The sequence below is a fragment of the Microcebus murinus genome, chromosome 16 (assembly GCF_040939455.1).
Source record: "Microcebus murinus isolate Inina chromosome 16, M.murinus_Inina_mat1.0, whole genome shotgun sequence".
NCBI lineage: Eukaryota > Metazoa > Chordata > Mammalia > Primates > Cheirogaleidae > Microcebus > Microcebus murinus.
The window spans coordinates 31,638,439-31,654,842 of NC_134119.1; the positions used below are offsets into that span (position 1 = coordinate 31,638,439).

Below are 16,404 nucleotides of genomic sequence, written 5' to 3' on the forward strand. Positions count from 1 at the left end.
AGCAATATTAAAAGATAAGCAGCATTACCACTAGAAGGCCATGAACTAACAGGAAAAGAGATCTAGGATATGAGCTGTGATACCACACGTATTGCCCCAGATCTACTCTGTCAGACCTACCCATGTTACATAGTTTTAGTAACCATAATCTTATGTTAATATGGGTTCATATTTTCACAGCATGTGAATCAGAGCTTCTCAGAGCATTTTTGTAATAAATGAGTGGCAAGAATTAAGTGCTTTACTGCTTCTATGAAATTGGAAGGTTTTTCATATTCATCTAAGATATAGGAAGTAGTAGCAATTTAATGGCGATCATTATGGGACTTAGTAATAGATGGAATAGTAAACTCATTTCAGCTGCTCTAATCACATTGGTCAATAGTGAATTTTAAATTTGCCTATGTATATAGTATTTCATCTATTCTAAGACTAACATTTTCATATTTTATTGTCTCTGAAATTGGGATGATTATCACAAGTATAGTTGGAAAAAAATTTTAGTGATTCATCAAAAAAGATGAAATGATGTCTTAGATTCTTTGAAATATAGTAATGAGCAGTGCATAACTATCATCTCTGTAAAATAGATAGGAGTTTGAACAGAAGCACTAAAAAACCACCGTGAGATTAGAAAACTACCACCAGCTGAGAATTGTAGATTCCTGAACTTTGTAGCAATGCTTTTTTATTTTTTGCTATGGTTACTTGCAAGATTTTTCATCCTAAATTTTCTTTTGATTTCAGAGAATGGTTCTTTCTTTTGTCACATGAAGTATTGAACCCAATGTATTGCCTGTTTGAATATGCAGGGAAGGATAACTACTGCTTGCAGATAAACCCTGCTTCTTACATCAATCCAGATCACCTGAAATATTTTCGTTTTATTGGCAGGTTTATTGCCATGGTAAGTGCAGATAGAGAACTAACTGTACATTTACTTTGCTAATTCAGCAATACTAAGTTTTCTCCTATGTGCCATAACAGATCTTTGACAAGGAAGTTTTTTTAAGTGAAGAATTCATCTAACATTTTGAAATAAAAGGAGTGTTACACAATTATCCTAAATGGTATTGCTTCCCTTTTTCATAGGCTCTGTTCCACGGGAAATTCATAGATACTGGTTTTTCTTTACCATTCTATAAGCGTATCTTGAACAAACCTGTTGGTCTCAAGGATTTAGAATCTATTGATCCAGAATTTTACAATTCTCTCATCTGGGTTAAGTAAGTTTCTGTTTCCATTTAGTTTATTAAAATATAGTTTATATGCTTTCATTATGGTATTGGTAACTTATCCAAACTATAAACACGTAATTGATTTATTCACTTTAAATGATCTGTACATCAAACCTGTCTTATTATTTAACATGATAAATTTTATAGAAATGTACCCAAGATATCTTATGTAATAATATAACCTTAGAGCACAATCTTCCAATTTCTTCTAATATTTTGGTGTCACAGGTTAATTTAAGCACATAGTTTAGTTTAAACTTTTAAATTATGATTGCATTAGTGGATATAACAAATATTGCTAATTTGATTTGTACAGAGAAAATAACATCGAGGAATGTGGTTTGGAAATGTACTTCTCCGTCGATAAAGAAATTCTAGGTGAAATTAAGAGTCATGATTTGAAACCCAATGGCGGTAATATTCTTGTAACAGAAGAAAATAAAGAGGAATACATCAGGTGAGAGAGTGCTCCTTTTTGACGTACTTTAGCCTTATTCTATGGTACTATAGCATGTTGATAATTGCCTATTAGGTAGGACTAATGTACAATATCTCAAAAAAAATTTGTCTTTGTACTTGACATTATCCTATGTAGGCAATTATTTCTCATTTCTAAAAACAGTATTTTTAAAAAGTGTGAGGTTTTTTTTTGTTTTTTTTTTTTGTTTTTTTAGGGGAATAGGATATTGCTCTTGTTGCCCAGGCTGAAGTACATTGGTGTCATCATAGCTCACTGTAACCTTGAACTCCTGGCTCCAAATAATCCTCCCACCTCAGCCTCCCAAAATGTTTGGATTATAGGCATGAGCCACAGTGCCTGGCCTAAAATGTATTTTTAAAAGAGTTTTAAGGGCAGAAGTCATGCTGGATCACTCTTTAAATAGCAATTCTGTAACCACTACGCCATACAACGTCCTAAGAATCTCAAATTCATATGTAGATGTTGTTATGGGGACTATTACAGGATCAGGTAAAATTTATAAATAAAATGATAGTTTATAGTGTATCCTCTCTAATTCTTTGCATTGGTTCATACTTCTAGTCTCAAGAGTTATTAGTTCATTCATATCCTCTTAACAGCAGTTCTGTCCAATCAGGGTTAAATTTAGCATATGTGCTTATTAAGCTACAGTTTTTCTGAGTTTCTTGCCTGGGTTTCCCTCCAAAATTAAAACTACACTATATGACATAGTGGACAGTCACTATTTGTTGGTAAATAATCTATCCTTTTAAAAATTTAATTAATTTAAAATATCCCTTAAAATTTCATTTTTGTTAATTCTTTGCAGTTTTTTTTATTATGGTATGTCTAGATTTTATTATATATCTAGAATAACTGGAGAAGAAATGATTCAAGATTCTTAGTAAATAAGAGATATATTATATTCCTCAATAGTTTTATTGTTGGTAATATAACATTTTAAGATAATGGATAGCACAAAAGATTTTTATATCTTACAGGTTTGTTCAAAATTTCAGAGTTATTGGGGTTTTAAAAATATTTTTAGGCCGGGCGCTGTGGCTCACGCCTGTAATCCTAGCTCTTGGGAGGCCGAGGCGGGCGGATTGCTCAAGGTCAGGAGTTCAAAACCAGCCTGAGCAAGAGCGAGACCCCGTCTCTACTATAAATAGAAAAGAAATTAATTGGCCAACTGATATATATATATAAAAATTAGCCGGGCATGGTGGTGCATGCCTGTAGTCCCAGCTACTCGGGAGGCTGAGGCAGAAGGATCACTCAAGCCCAGGAGATTGAGGTTGCTGTGAGCTAGGCTGACGCCACGGCACTCACTCTAGCCTGGACAACAAAGTGAGACTCTGTCTCAAAAAAAAAAAAAAAATATTTTTAAAGAAGTATAATTAGAGTAAAATATACAGATTTTAAATGCACAGTTTGAATTTTGATAAATGTCTTTATCAGCCTAAATGTAAGCATTGTAAAGGTAGAATAGTGCTAGATCACTCTTCTAAATATCAGTTCTGTAAACACTATTCTGTATGACATGTCCATGTAAACACAACTCAAATCAAATTATGGAATATTCTTTTTCTTTTACCATACACGTCACTCTTCCTGGTCCAGAAGCAACTGGTTCTATTTAGTTTTAGTTCTAAAGTATGTCTTATCTTGAATTTCCTAAAGTGAAATTGTATACTATGTACTCATATATGGCTTTTTGTGTCTGGTTTTCTTCTACTCAGTGTTTGTAAGATTCAGCCATGTTGTGTATATCAGTATTTTTTTCCTTACTGTTGCTGAGAAATATTCAATTCTTTTTTTGTTGTTGTTTTTTGAGACAGAGTCTCACTCTGTTGCCCAGGCTAGAGTGCTGTGGCATCAGCCTAGCTCACAGCAACCTCAAACTCTTAGGCTCAAGAAACCTATTGCCTCAGCCTCCCGAGTAGCTGGGACTACAGGCATGCGTTACCATGCCCGGCTAATTTTTTCTATTTTTAGTAGAGTTGGGGTCTCGCTCTTGCTCAGGCTGGTCTTGAGCTCCTGAGCTCAAAGGATCCACCTGCCTCGGCCTCCCAGAGTGCTGCAATTACAGGTGTGAGCCACCATGCCCTTCTTAATTTATATATATTTAGTTGTCCAGCTAATTTCTTTCTATTTTTTTTTTTTTTTTTTGGTAGAGACAGGGTCTTGCTCTTGCTCAGGCTGGTCTTGAACTCCTGAGCTCAAATTGATCCTCCTGGTTCAGCCTCCCAGAGTGCTAGGATTACAGGCATGAGCCACCATGCCTGGCCCTTTTTTTTTTTTTTTAAGAGATAAGTTTCACTGTGTTGCTCAGGTTGGCCTTGAACTCCTGGCCTCATGTGATCCTCCTGAGTAGCTGGGACTACAGGTGCACACCAACATTCCCTGCTTAATTGTAGGAGTTCTTTATATGTTCTGGATCAATGATTTTAATCCTCTTGATTTTCTAATACAGGCATTTAAAGCTATAAATTTCCAACTAAGCACTACTTTAGCTACATCTCACAAATTTCAATATGCTGTATTTTTCATTATCATTCAGTTAAAAATATTTTCTAATGTCCCTTACAGTTTCTTCTTTGATCCTTAAGTTATTTAGAAGTATAATATTTAGGCCTGCTGCAGTGGCTCACACCTGTAATTTCAGCCCTTTGGGACACCATGGTGGGATGATCACTTGAGACCAGGAGTACAAGACCAGCCTGAGGAACACAGCAAGACCACGTCTCTGCAAAATATTTTTTATTTTTTATTTTTTTATTTATTTATTTTTTTGAGACAGAGTCTCACTTTATTGCCCAGGCTAGAGTGAGTGCCGTAGTGTCAGTCTAGCTCACAGCAACCTCAAACTCCTGGGCTCAAGCAATCCTCCTGCCTCAGCCTCCCAAGTAGCTGGGACTACAGGCATGCGCCACCATGCCCGGCTAATTTTTTTTTTTTTTTTTGTATATATATATTAGTTGGCCAATTAATTTCTTTCTATTTATAGTAGAGACGGGGTCTCACTCTTGCTCAGGCTGGTTTCGAACTCCTGACCTCGAGCAATCCGCCCGCCTCGGCCTCCCAGAGAGCTAGGATTACAGGCGTGAGCCACCGCGCCCGGCCCAAAATATTTTTTAAATAGATGGGTGTGGTGGTACATGTGTATAGTCCTACCTACTCAGGAGGCTGATGCAGGAAGATTGGTTGAACCCAGGAGTTCAAGGCTGCAGTGGCTATGATCACACCACTGCACTCAAGCAGCTTGGGTGCAGTGAAATCATGTCTCTTAAAAAATTAAATAAATAGAAGTAGCAGTATACTGTTTAAATTTCCAAATATATGAGGATTTTCCAAACACCTTTCTGTTTTCTAATTCAGTTCTGTTGTGCTCAGGGAACATTCTCTGTATTATTTCAGTGATTGTAAATGTTTTGGTACTTGTGTTTACAACCCAACACATGGTCTGTTTTGTACACTTGAAAATGTATATATTGCCATTATTTGGTTAGTGTTCTATAAATGTCAGATCAAGTGATGGATATATTAAGGTTTTCTATATCCTTATGCTTTTTTGGTCTGTTCTATCAAATGTGTGAGGAATATTCTTAAGTTACAAATATGCGTCTTTTCTTTCAGTAGCATTTTTTGCTTCATTTATTTTGAATGCTTATTTGATGAGTTGACTCTATGAAACATCATTCTTTATTTGTGGTAGTATCCCTTGTCCTAAAGTCTACTTTTTTAGTATTACATATCCATTATAACTTTGTAGTGATTGGTATATGTATGGTATATCTTCCTCTGTCCTTTTACTTTCTATCTCTGTCATTGTATTTAGAAGTGTTTCTCATAATCAGCATATTCTTAGGTCTTATTATTTTTATCCAGTCAGATAATCCCTACTTTATAATAATTGGAGTGTTTAGTACATTTATATTTAATGTCATCACTGATGTGGTTGAAGTTAAGTCTAACCATTATTATTTGTTTCTTATTTTTTCCAGCTTCCTCTGTCCCTTCATTCCTGCCTTCTTTGAATTAATAGACCAATTTTTACTTTTAAAAAAAAAAATCTCTTTTGTTGGGTTCTCTAGCTATACTTCTTTGTTTTAACTTTTTTAGTGGTGACTCTAATGATTATAATAATACACATCTTTAACATATCCCTGTCTACCTAAAATTAATATTACACTACTTCTTGTACAATATAAGGTCATAATAGTATAATTCCATTTATATCACTTCAACCATTTGGTTATATTGTGCTGTGCTATTATTGTCATATTTTTTCTACGTGTTATAAATCTCATAATACTTTGCTGTTATTCTTGCTTTAAGTAATCAATAGATTTTTATGAGGAAATCATAAAAAAATAGTCTTTTATTTTACTCACCATTTCTAGTACTCTTCATTTCTTACCACAGATCCATTTTTCCATCTAGGATCATTTCCCTTTAGCTTTAAAAACTTTCTTTACAATTTCTCATAATGTGCATCTACTGGTGATAAATTTTCTCAGCTTTTACATGAAAACATCTTTATTTCTCATTCTTTTTTTTTTTTTTTTTCTTTTTTTGAGACAGAGGCTAGACTAAGTGCCGTGGCGTCAGCCTAGCTCACAGCTACCTCAAACTTCTGGGCTCAAGGGATCCTCCTGCTTCAGCCTCCCAAGTAGCTGGGACTATAGGCATGTGCCACCATGCCCAGCTAATTTTTTGTATATATATTTTTAGTTGGTCAATTAATTTCTTTCTATTTTTAGTAGAGACGAGGTCTCGCTCTTTCTCAGGCTGGTCTCAAACTCCTGAGCTTGAGCAATCCACCCACCTCGGGCTCCCAGAGTGCTAGGATTACAGGCGTGAGCCACCGTGCCCAGCCCACATTCATTTTTGAAGGATATTTTTACTAGATTTAGAATTCTAGGATTATAGAATAATGGTGTGTTTATGTTTTTATGGTTTATGTTTTTCAAAAGAATCTTCATTTTCTACGGACATATACTGAAATTTTTTTTTTTTTTTTTTTTTTTGAGACAGAGTCTCGCTTAGTTGTCCAGGCTAGAGTGAGTGCCGTGGCATCAGCCTAGCTCACAGCAACCTCAAACTCCTGGGCTCGAGCGACCCTTCTGCCTCAGCCTCCCGAGTAGCTGGGACTACAGGCATGCGCCACCATGCCCAGCTAATTTTTTCTATATATATTAGTTGGCCAATTAATTTCTTTCTATTTATAGTAGAGACAGGGTCTCGCTCTTGCTCAGGCTGGTTTTGAACTCCTGACCTTGAGCAATCTGCCTGCCTCGGCCTCCCAGAGAGCTAGGATTACAGGCATGAGCCACCGCGCCCAGCCTGAAATATTTTTTTAAAATGAAATTATAGGCCAAGCACACTGGCTCATGCCTGTAATCCTAGCACTTTGGGAGGCCAAGGTGGGAAGATCCTTTGAGACTGGGAGTCTGAGACCAGGAATTTGATAACAGATTGAGCACTATCGAGACCCTGTCTCTACAAAAAATAGAAAAATTAGCTGGGTATGGTGTGGCACATGCCTGTAGTCCCAACTATTTGGGAGATTGAGGCAGGAATATTGCTCAAGCCCAGAAGTTTGAGGTTGCAGTGAGCTATGATGACACCATTGCACTGTATCCCGGGAGACATAGAGCAAGACCCTGCCACAAAAATTAATTAAATAATTAAATTAAATGGAATTATCTGATACCTCAAGTGTGAGTAGGGGCACAGATGAAATAAAATTGGCATTGTGATAAAACTTGGATATGTGTACAAGGGTTTCATTATACTCTAAGCGATACTTGAGATTTTTCATAATACTTTTTTTTTTTTTTTTTTTTTTTTTTTTTTGAGATGGAGTCTCACTCTGTTGCCCAGGGTAGAGTGCCATGGCATCAGCCTAGCTCACAGCAACCTCCAACTCCTGGGCTCAAGCAATCCTTCTGCCTCGGCCTCCTGAGTAGCTGGGACTACAGGCATTCGCCACCATGCCCGGCTAGTTTTTTCTATATATTTTAGTTGGCCAATTAATTTCTTTCTATTTTTAGTAGAGACAGGGTCTCACTCTTGCTCAGGCTGGTTTCGAATTCCTGACCTTAAGCAATCCCCCCACCTCGGGCTCCCAGAGTGCTAGGATTACAGGCATGAGTCACCCTGCCCGGCCCCTCATAATACATTTTTAAATTTTGTTTTTATACTTAGAATTTAAAGGTAAAATCTAAAGTTCCTAATAGCTTTTTTATATTTATTTGCCAGAATGGTAGCTGAATGGAGGTTATCTCGAGGTGTTGAAGAACAGACACAAGCTTTCTTTGAGGGCTTTAATGAAATTCTTCCCCAGCAGTATTTGCAATACTTTGATGCAAAGGAATTAGAGGTAATGAGATTTCCTTCATTCCCCTGCAGCATAATAGTAAACAATGCCTTCAAATGTCTTCTTTCAACTCACTTTCCCATCTTTCCAGTTGCAGTAGTATTTTTTTGCTAGCAAGTTGTTTTGAAGCATCCCCAGTGGTTATAGAAAACCATAATTTATCCAAAGATAAGAGTATTACCCCCCAAAAAATAGTATTACTGTTAGGGCTTCTCTACAATTGAGTGACTTATTTCCCTGAATATGTATATATATATGACATTATACATGGAACTTTGCCTTCATGAGTAATGTAGATATAATTCTTGATGTACAGTTTACAAACCAAAGCCTGCTGATTAATTTGTTTTTATAAACTGTGTTTAATATTAGTCTTTCCTTATCTATGTCTAACATTTTTTGTATAGTTACCTAAAGAAACAATTTGTCTTTTTCATTCCTAAAGGTCCTTTTATGTGGAATGCAAGAGATTGATTTGAATGACTGGCAAAGACATGCCATCTACCGTCATTACACAAGGACAAGCAAACAAATCATGTGGTTTTGGCAGGTTTGTTTCTAAATTTATTTCTGTTAGTATAATTTCTTAGAATTTGCTTAGCACATTTGGAAATGAGTTACAGAACAAAATGTAACAGTGTGTATCAGTTGAGACCAGCCTGAGCAAGAGTGAGACCCTGTCTCTACTAAAAATAGAAAAATCAGCTGGGCATGGTGGTATGCACCTATAGTCCCAGCTACTTGGGAGGCTGAGGCAGATCCGGGGGGCAAAGGACGTGCTGCCCTAGAAGAGCTGATCTTGAAACTGCATGAATAGGGAGCTCTCAGGCCCAGAGCACTCTTCTTTTTCTATCTGCCTTTAAAGATGTGATCCTAAGAATTATTTAGGGGAAGGTGTGTGGGGCTTTGACATACATGGAAATGCCCTCTTCATCCATATTGTTGGATAAAGTAATTACCTAGTGCAGTGGACACAGCAGGTTCCTTTATGATTTGAAATGATCGTTTTTCTTTCTTCTTTAGTTTGATGAATGTAACATATGACTTATATATCTCTTTAAATGTGCTTTTAACAGTTTGTTAAAGAAATAGATAATGAGAAGAGAATGAGACTTCTGCAGTTTGTAACTGGAACCTGCCGATTGCCAGTAGGAGGATTTGCTGATCTCATGGGTATGTATACAGGGTCATTTTTCCTATACAGAAAATTACAAAATACAGTATCACACTACTTTACATACATGTGTATACAGCTTATCAGAAACAACAAAGACAAAGATAACAATTTTCTTTTTCTTTTTTTTTTTGAGACAGAGTCTCACATTGTTGCCCAGGCTAGTGTAAGTGCCGTGGCATCAGCTTAGTTCACAGCAACCTCAATCTCCTGGGCTCAAGCGATCCTACTGCCTCAGCCTCCCGAGTAGCTGGGACTACAGGCATGTGCCACCATGCCCAGCTAATTTTTTGTATATATATTTTTAGCTGGTCAATTAATTTCTTTCTATTTTTAGTAGAGACGGGGTCTCGCTCTTTCTCAGGCTGGTCTTGAACTTCTGAGCTCAAGCAATCCGCCCGCCTCAGCTTCCCAGAGTGCTAGGATTACAGGCATGAGCCACTGTGCCTGGCCTGCATTTGTATAAACTTTAAAATCATTTTGTAGTTTTTACTTCTGTAGAAATTTTTAACGCTCAGGCTGAAACGCACAGTTTAACTCAGTAGGATAACAGTGTTTATAAAATATCTGTTCATTCAGGCTGGGTGCCGTGGCTCACTCCTGTAATCCTAGCATTCTGGGAGGCCGAGGTGGGAAGATCGCTGATGGCTTGAGTTCAGGAGTTTTTTAATTTAGTGGTTCTTGACTTTACCAGATCCAACATCCCATTTTCATTAACAAGTATTTATAATATATGCCCTTTAATATTCTGATGTTTAGATGAAATAACTTATCTACAATCTCCAAAGAATACATATTCATAGCACTAACTGTAATATAAAGGAGAAATTTTTTTAAAAATGACTTATAATGAAATGATATGTATTTCAATACACATATGTTTAGATATAACTATGTTAGAAGATACAATTAGTCAGATACTTATTCCTACTTACAAGAAAAGGTTTGGATTTAAGAGAAGAACAGAAGCGATTCTGTATGAGCAGCATTGGAAAATGAAAGAACAGATAAAAAAGATAAGAAATAATTGACAAATATATATGATAAGAAAAAGAGGAAAATAACCTAAATAACATAAGGACAATACACCTGCCAAAATTATTTATGGATTGTCAAAGTGGAGAAAAGTGATGTAGATCTTAAAAGTATAGTATGAAAATATACCTCCTTTCATGAGATCTCACTACAGACCAAGGTTCTGATATGTAAAAAGGCCTCTGAAACCACATTTGACAGGTGGGCGAAAATGGGAACATAGGTGTAGAGTCTACATAGTAGTTGTATGATTAAGGGATGTTGTCGGAATAAGATTGAAAACAGCAAACTATAAATAATTTCATTATGTAATTTTTAAAACTACATTTCTTACTGTTCCATAAAATTTTAGAAAGCAGTCAGGATGATAGTAATATGACATATTTGTAATATAGTCTTTATTAATGAAATCCACTAAGATTTCTTTCATATGTCTGCTATTAAAATATTTGATTCTAGGCTGGGCGAGGTGGCTCAAGGCTGTAATCCTAGCACTCTGGGAGGCCGAGGTGGGCGGATCGCTCAAGGTCAGGAGTTCGAAACCAGCCTGAGCCAAGAGCGAGACCCCCATCTCTACTATAAATAGGAATAAATTAATTGGCCAACTAAAAAAAAATATATAGAAAAAATTAGCCGGGCATAGTGGCGCATGTCTGTAGTCCCAGCTACTCGGGAGGCTGAGGCAGAAGGATTGCTTGAGCTCAGGAGTTTGAGGTTGCTGTGAGGTAGGCTGATGTCATGGTGCTCTAGCCCGGGCAACAGAGTAAGACTCTGTCTCAAAAAAAAAACAAACATATTTGATTCTAAATCTATTAGAAGCAATTCAGAATCTTCTTTATTGCATATTAATTTGCACTATTAAATGCCTTTCCATCTATGTAGTTAGAAATACTTCTGGGTGTGATGGCACAAGCTTATAGTCCTAGCTACTCAGGAGCCTGAAGCAGGGGCATCACTTGACCTCAGGTGTTCAAGGGTTTAGCATGCTATGATTGCACCTATAGCTACAGCACTGTAGCGTAGGCAACACAGCAAGACCCCATCTTGAAAAAGAAGAAGTTTTCTAATATCTTTAGTAGAGAGAGCTTACTGGATTTTTTTACATAACTACTTGTGAAAATAATTCAGTGTTATTAAATACAAAAGTACTACAATTTATATTGTACTCATTTTAGTTAAGTGGGACATGAGAAAATTCTCAGTGCCTGACAGTCCCACATGTTGCAGAACATTTGCCCCTTCTAATTAAAAAATCTAGTAGCACTACCAGTCATTGTGATCACCAATAAATGGTTCCTAGGGAGAGTACTGACCTGTTAGAAAAACCATTGCTTTATGATCACCATTCACAGCTATCTCCAACAGAAGGTAAATGAGAGATAAGAATTGGGGTGTAGGTGTGGGTATGTAATGGTATGCTCTATAGGATCTGTAAATTCAAACATTATCAATATTGAATTCACTACAATGTTTATTTTCATAAAGTTTTAATAATTCTATATTTAAATCATGTTTTTTTGGTATAAGACAATGGAATATAGTTTCCTTATTGTATATAAAACTACTAAAATTAAGCTTTTTGTGTGTTCTTATATGAGCTATTATTAATCACAACAGTGTGTTATTCTGGCTAAGGAATGCTAGATAAAACTTATTGCTGAGTTTCTGATTCAGTATAGAGGTGTATATAGGTCCTGTGGATTTGTGATTCTAAGTTCCCTGGTGATACTGATGCTGCTGGATTAAGGGAACACATTTTGAGAATCATTATACTAATCAACTGTTCATGATTACGTTTTAGGGAGCAATGGACCACAGAAATTCTGCATTGAAAAAGTTGGGAAAGAAAATTGGTTACCCAGAAGTCATACCTGGTAAGTTAAAATGAGAATAGAGAAAATATCCTTTTTCCAGTTATCCTGTAGCTATTTAAAGCCAATTAGAAATGAAATATTTTCCCTGTGGCATTGAATTTTTATTATTATTTTTCTTTTCTTTTTCTTTTTTCTTTTTCTTTTTCTTTTTTGAGACAGAGTCTCACTCTGTTGCCTGGGCCTAGAGTGCCATGGCATCAGCCTAGCTCACAGCAACCTCATACTCCTGGGCTCAAGTGATCCTCCTGCCTCAGCCTCCCAAGTAGCTGGGACTCTTACCTAGGCCTCTCAGAGTGCTAGGATTACAGGTGCATGAGCCACCACTCCTGGCCTGAATTTTTATTATTATTTTAATAGATGTGGGGGTACAGGTTAAATTCTGTTACATGTATATATTGTATAGTGGTGGAGTCTGGGCTTTTGGTGGACCTGTGATGTGGGTAGTGTACATTGTACTCCATGGGTAATTTTTCGGCCCTCACTCCCTCTCTCCCCCCTTGTGAGTCACCATTGTCCATTATACCAGTCTGTGTGCCCTTTTGTGGCCATAGTTCAGATCCCATTTATAAATAAGAACATACGGCATTTTTCTGTTCCTGAGTTACTTCACTTAGGATAATTGCCTCCATGATTTGTTTTCAACAGCTTTTTTGAGATATTATTTATTATATTATATTATTATATATATTATATTTAAAATTTATCCATTTTAATTTAATGTTATTTAGATTTACAGGGTACTGCAACCATCATTGTAATCCAGTTTTACAGCATTTTCTTCACCCATAAATTATCCTTTATCACCATTTGCAGTCAATCCTTTTTCCCACCTCTGAATTATATTTAGAATTCTTCTAACTTTTCTCAGAAGGCAGGGAAAGAAATCATAGTTAAGAGACCTACTTTCTAACATAGTAACCACTATTTTTTCATTTTAAATGTAGTTTAATCACATTTCCAAAAATGTACAGGACTAAAAAACTACCCTAATCTTATCTCAAATACGGTGATATGTTGGAATTCAACTTAATGCAACAATATTTAAAATTTATTTTGTGGGATATATTTCAGTGGTCATATATGGTTCTTGCTGGGTATTCCTTTGTTCCCTGATCTGACCTTTTTACTGTTTTATTATCTGTTCCTTTATGTCTTTATACATGTATATATATGTGGGTTGTTTTAAATAATATTTTTTTTTTTTTTTTTTTTTTTGAGACAGAGTCTCGCTTTGTTGCCTAGGCTAGAGTGAGTGCCGTGGCGTCAGCCTAGCTCACAGCAACCTCAAACTCCTGGGCTCAAGGGATCCTCCTGCCTCAGCCTCCCAAGTAGCTGGGACTACAGGCATGTGCCACCATGCCCAGCTAATTTTTTGTATATATTAGTTGGCCAATTAATTTCTTTCTATTTATAGTAGAGACGGGGTCTCGCTCTTGCTCAGGCTGGTTTCGAACTCCTGACCTCGAGCAATCCGCCCGCCTCGGCCTCCCAGAGAGGTAGGATTACAGGCGTGAGCCACCGCGCCCGGCCTAAATAATATTTTTTATTTATTTTTTGAGACAGGGTCTCACTCTGTCACCTGGACTAGAGTGCAGTGGCATCCTCAAAGCTCACTGCAACCTCAAACTCCTGGGTTTGAGTGATACCTACTGCCTTAGCCTCCTGTGTAGCTGGGATTTATGGGCATGTGCCACCAGGCCCGGCTAATTTTCCTAATTTTTTGTAGAGATGGGGTCTTGCTCTTGCTCAGGCTGGTCTCAAACCCCTGATCTCAAGCGATCCTCCTGCCTTGGCCTCCCAAAGTACTAGGATTACAGGTGTGAGCCACTGCATCTGACCCCTTACTTTTATTGAGATATATATAACTCACATGCCATAATATTCCCCCTATGCAATTCAATTGCTTTTAGTGTATTTGCAAGGTTATGCAACCATCATCACTAATCCAGAACATATTTTTCATCCTGGAAAGAACCCTGTACCCATTAGCAGTCAATCCCTCTCCACCCTTATGTAGTCCTTGATTACTAATCACCTACTACTTTCTGTTTCTATGGATTTTCCTATTCTGTACATTTCATGTAAAGGGAATCAGAATATATATATATAGCCTTTTGTGTCTACCTTCTTTCACTTAGCATGTTTTCAAGGTTCATCCATGCTTTAGCATATATCAATAATTCATTCCTTTTTAAAATTAATTTTTATTTGTGGTAAAATATACATAACATAGAATTGCCACTTTTAAGTGTGTATAGTACTGTGGCATTAAGTACATTCACATTGTTGTGCAGTCATCACCACCATCTATCTCCAAAACTTTTTCCAACTTGTAAAATTGAAACAGTACCCATTAAGTCATCATTACTCCCTCTCCTCAGCTCCTGACAACCACCATTCGACTTTATGTCTATGATTTTTGAGTGCCTTAAGTACTTCATAAGTGTGGGATCATACCTTATTTGTCCTTTTGTGACTGGCTCATTGCACTTAGAATAATGTCTTCAGGGTTCATCCATGTTGTAGCATGTATCAGCATTTCCTTCCTTTTTAAGGCTGAATAATATTCTACTGGAATATTAACGCAATGGATACTTGGGTTATTTTCCCCTTTGGCTATTTTGAATAATGCTGCTATGAATATAGGTGTGCAAATGTCTATTCATGTCCCTGCTTTCAGTTCTTTTGGGTATATACCCAGAAGTGTAATTGCTTGATCATATGGTAATTCTATTTTTAATTTTGGGGGAAATTGCCATACTATTTATTTTCCATAGTGGCTATACTATGTTTACATTTGCACCAGCAATACAGAAGGTTTCTAATTTCTTCACTTCCTTGTCAACTCTTATTTTCTTTTTCTTTTTTTTTTATAATAGCCATAATGATGTGGTTTTTATTTGAATTTCCCTAATGAACAATGATGTTGAGCATCTTTTCATGTGCTTATTGGCCATTTGTATATCTTTGGAGAAATGTCTATCCTTTGTTCATTTTTGTTTTCCTGGAGTTGTTAAGAGTTCTTTATATTATATATTCTAGATACTAGTACTTTATCAGATATGATTTGCAAACCCTTTTTCCCATTTTGTGGGTTTCACTTTCTTTATCATATTCTTTGAAGCACAAAAGTTGAATTTTGATGAAGTTCAGTGTGTCTTTTTTCTTTGGTTGTTTATGGGTTTGATATCATATATAAATAATTATCGACCAGGCGCAGTGGCTCACGCCTCTAATCCTAGCACTCTGGGAGGCCAAGGCGGGCGGATTGCTCGAGGTCAGGAGTTCGAAACCAGCCTTGAGTAAGAGCGAGACCCCATCTCTACTAAAAATAGAAAGAAATTAATTGGCCAACTAATATATATAGAAAACATTAGCCGGGCATGGTGGCGCATGCCTGTAGTCCCAGCTACTTGGGAGGCTGAGGCAGCAGGATTGCTTGAGCCCAGGAGTTTGAGGTTGCTGTGAGCTAGGCTGTCGCCAGGGCACTCACTCTAGCCTGGGCAACAAAGTGAGACTCTGTCTGAAAAAAAAAAAAAGAAATTATCACGGCTGGGCATCGTGGCTCACGCCTGTAATCTTAGCACTCTGGGAAGCCAAGGTGGGAGGATCATTTGAGCTCAGGAGTTCAAGACCAGCCTGAGCAAGAGTGAGAACCTGTGTCTACTAAAAATAGAAAGAAATTAGCTGGACAACTAAAAATATATAGAAAAAATTAGCCAGGCATGGCAGCACATGCCTGTATCCCAGCTACTCTGGGGCCTGATGCAGAAGAATTGCTTGAGCCCAGGAGATTGAGGTTGCTGTGAGTGAGGCTGAGGCCATGGCCCTCACTCTAGCCTGGGCAACAAAGCGAAACTCTGTCTCAAAAAAGAAAAAAGAAAGAAAAATTATTGCTGAAGGTCACAAAGACTTACTTTATGTTTTATGTTTTATTGTAAGAATTTTATAGTTTGGGCTCTTTATATTTAGGTCTGTGATCCATTATGAGTCTTTTTGTGCATGGTATGAGGTAGAGTTCTGGCTTCATTTTTTTTTTCATGCAAATATTCAGTTGTCTTAGCATCATTTGTTGAATGCACTATTCTATTCTCCATTATAGTCATCTTGGCACCCTTGTTGAAAATCAGTTGACCTTAAATATATGGATATTTTTTCTAGATTCTTAATTCTGTCCTATTGATCTAAATGTCTATCCTTAATGACAGTACCACATTGCCTTGATTACTGTAGCTTTA

The 16,404-nt window shown here is 36.9% G+C and overlaps 1 protein-coding gene and 1 long non-coding RNA gene across 3 annotated transcripts in view; one reads left to right on the forward strand and one right to left on the reverse strand.

Annotated features, from left to right (window-relative positions):
- ITCH (itchy E3 ubiquitin protein ligase) overlaps window positions 1–16,404 on the forward strand; it is a 132,772-nt gene that overhangs the window by 111,070 nt on the left and 5,298 nt on the right. For both annotated transcript variants that reach the window (XM_012754675.3, XM_012754676.3), the window contains exons 18-24: window positions 748–907; window positions 1,093–1,226; window positions 1,555–1,695; window positions 7,966–8,086; window positions 8,529–8,633; window positions 9,160–9,256; window positions 12,094–12,166. In XM_012754675.3, the coding sequence (XP_012610129.2) occupies window positions 748–907; window positions 1,093–1,226; window positions 1,555–1,695; window positions 7,966–8,086; window positions 8,529–8,633; window positions 9,160–9,256; window positions 12,094–12,166 (831 nt within the window). The remainder of the gene's footprint in view (window positions 1–747; window positions 908–1,092; window positions 1,227–1,554; window positions 1,696–7,965; window positions 8,087–8,528; window positions 8,634–9,159; window positions 9,257–12,093; window positions 12,167–16,404) is intronic.
- The window catches only part of LOC142876885 (uncharacterized), a 33,597-nt gene that overhangs the window by 8,373 nt on the left and 8,820 nt on the right, over window positions 1–16,404 (reverse strand). The window lies entirely within an intron of this gene.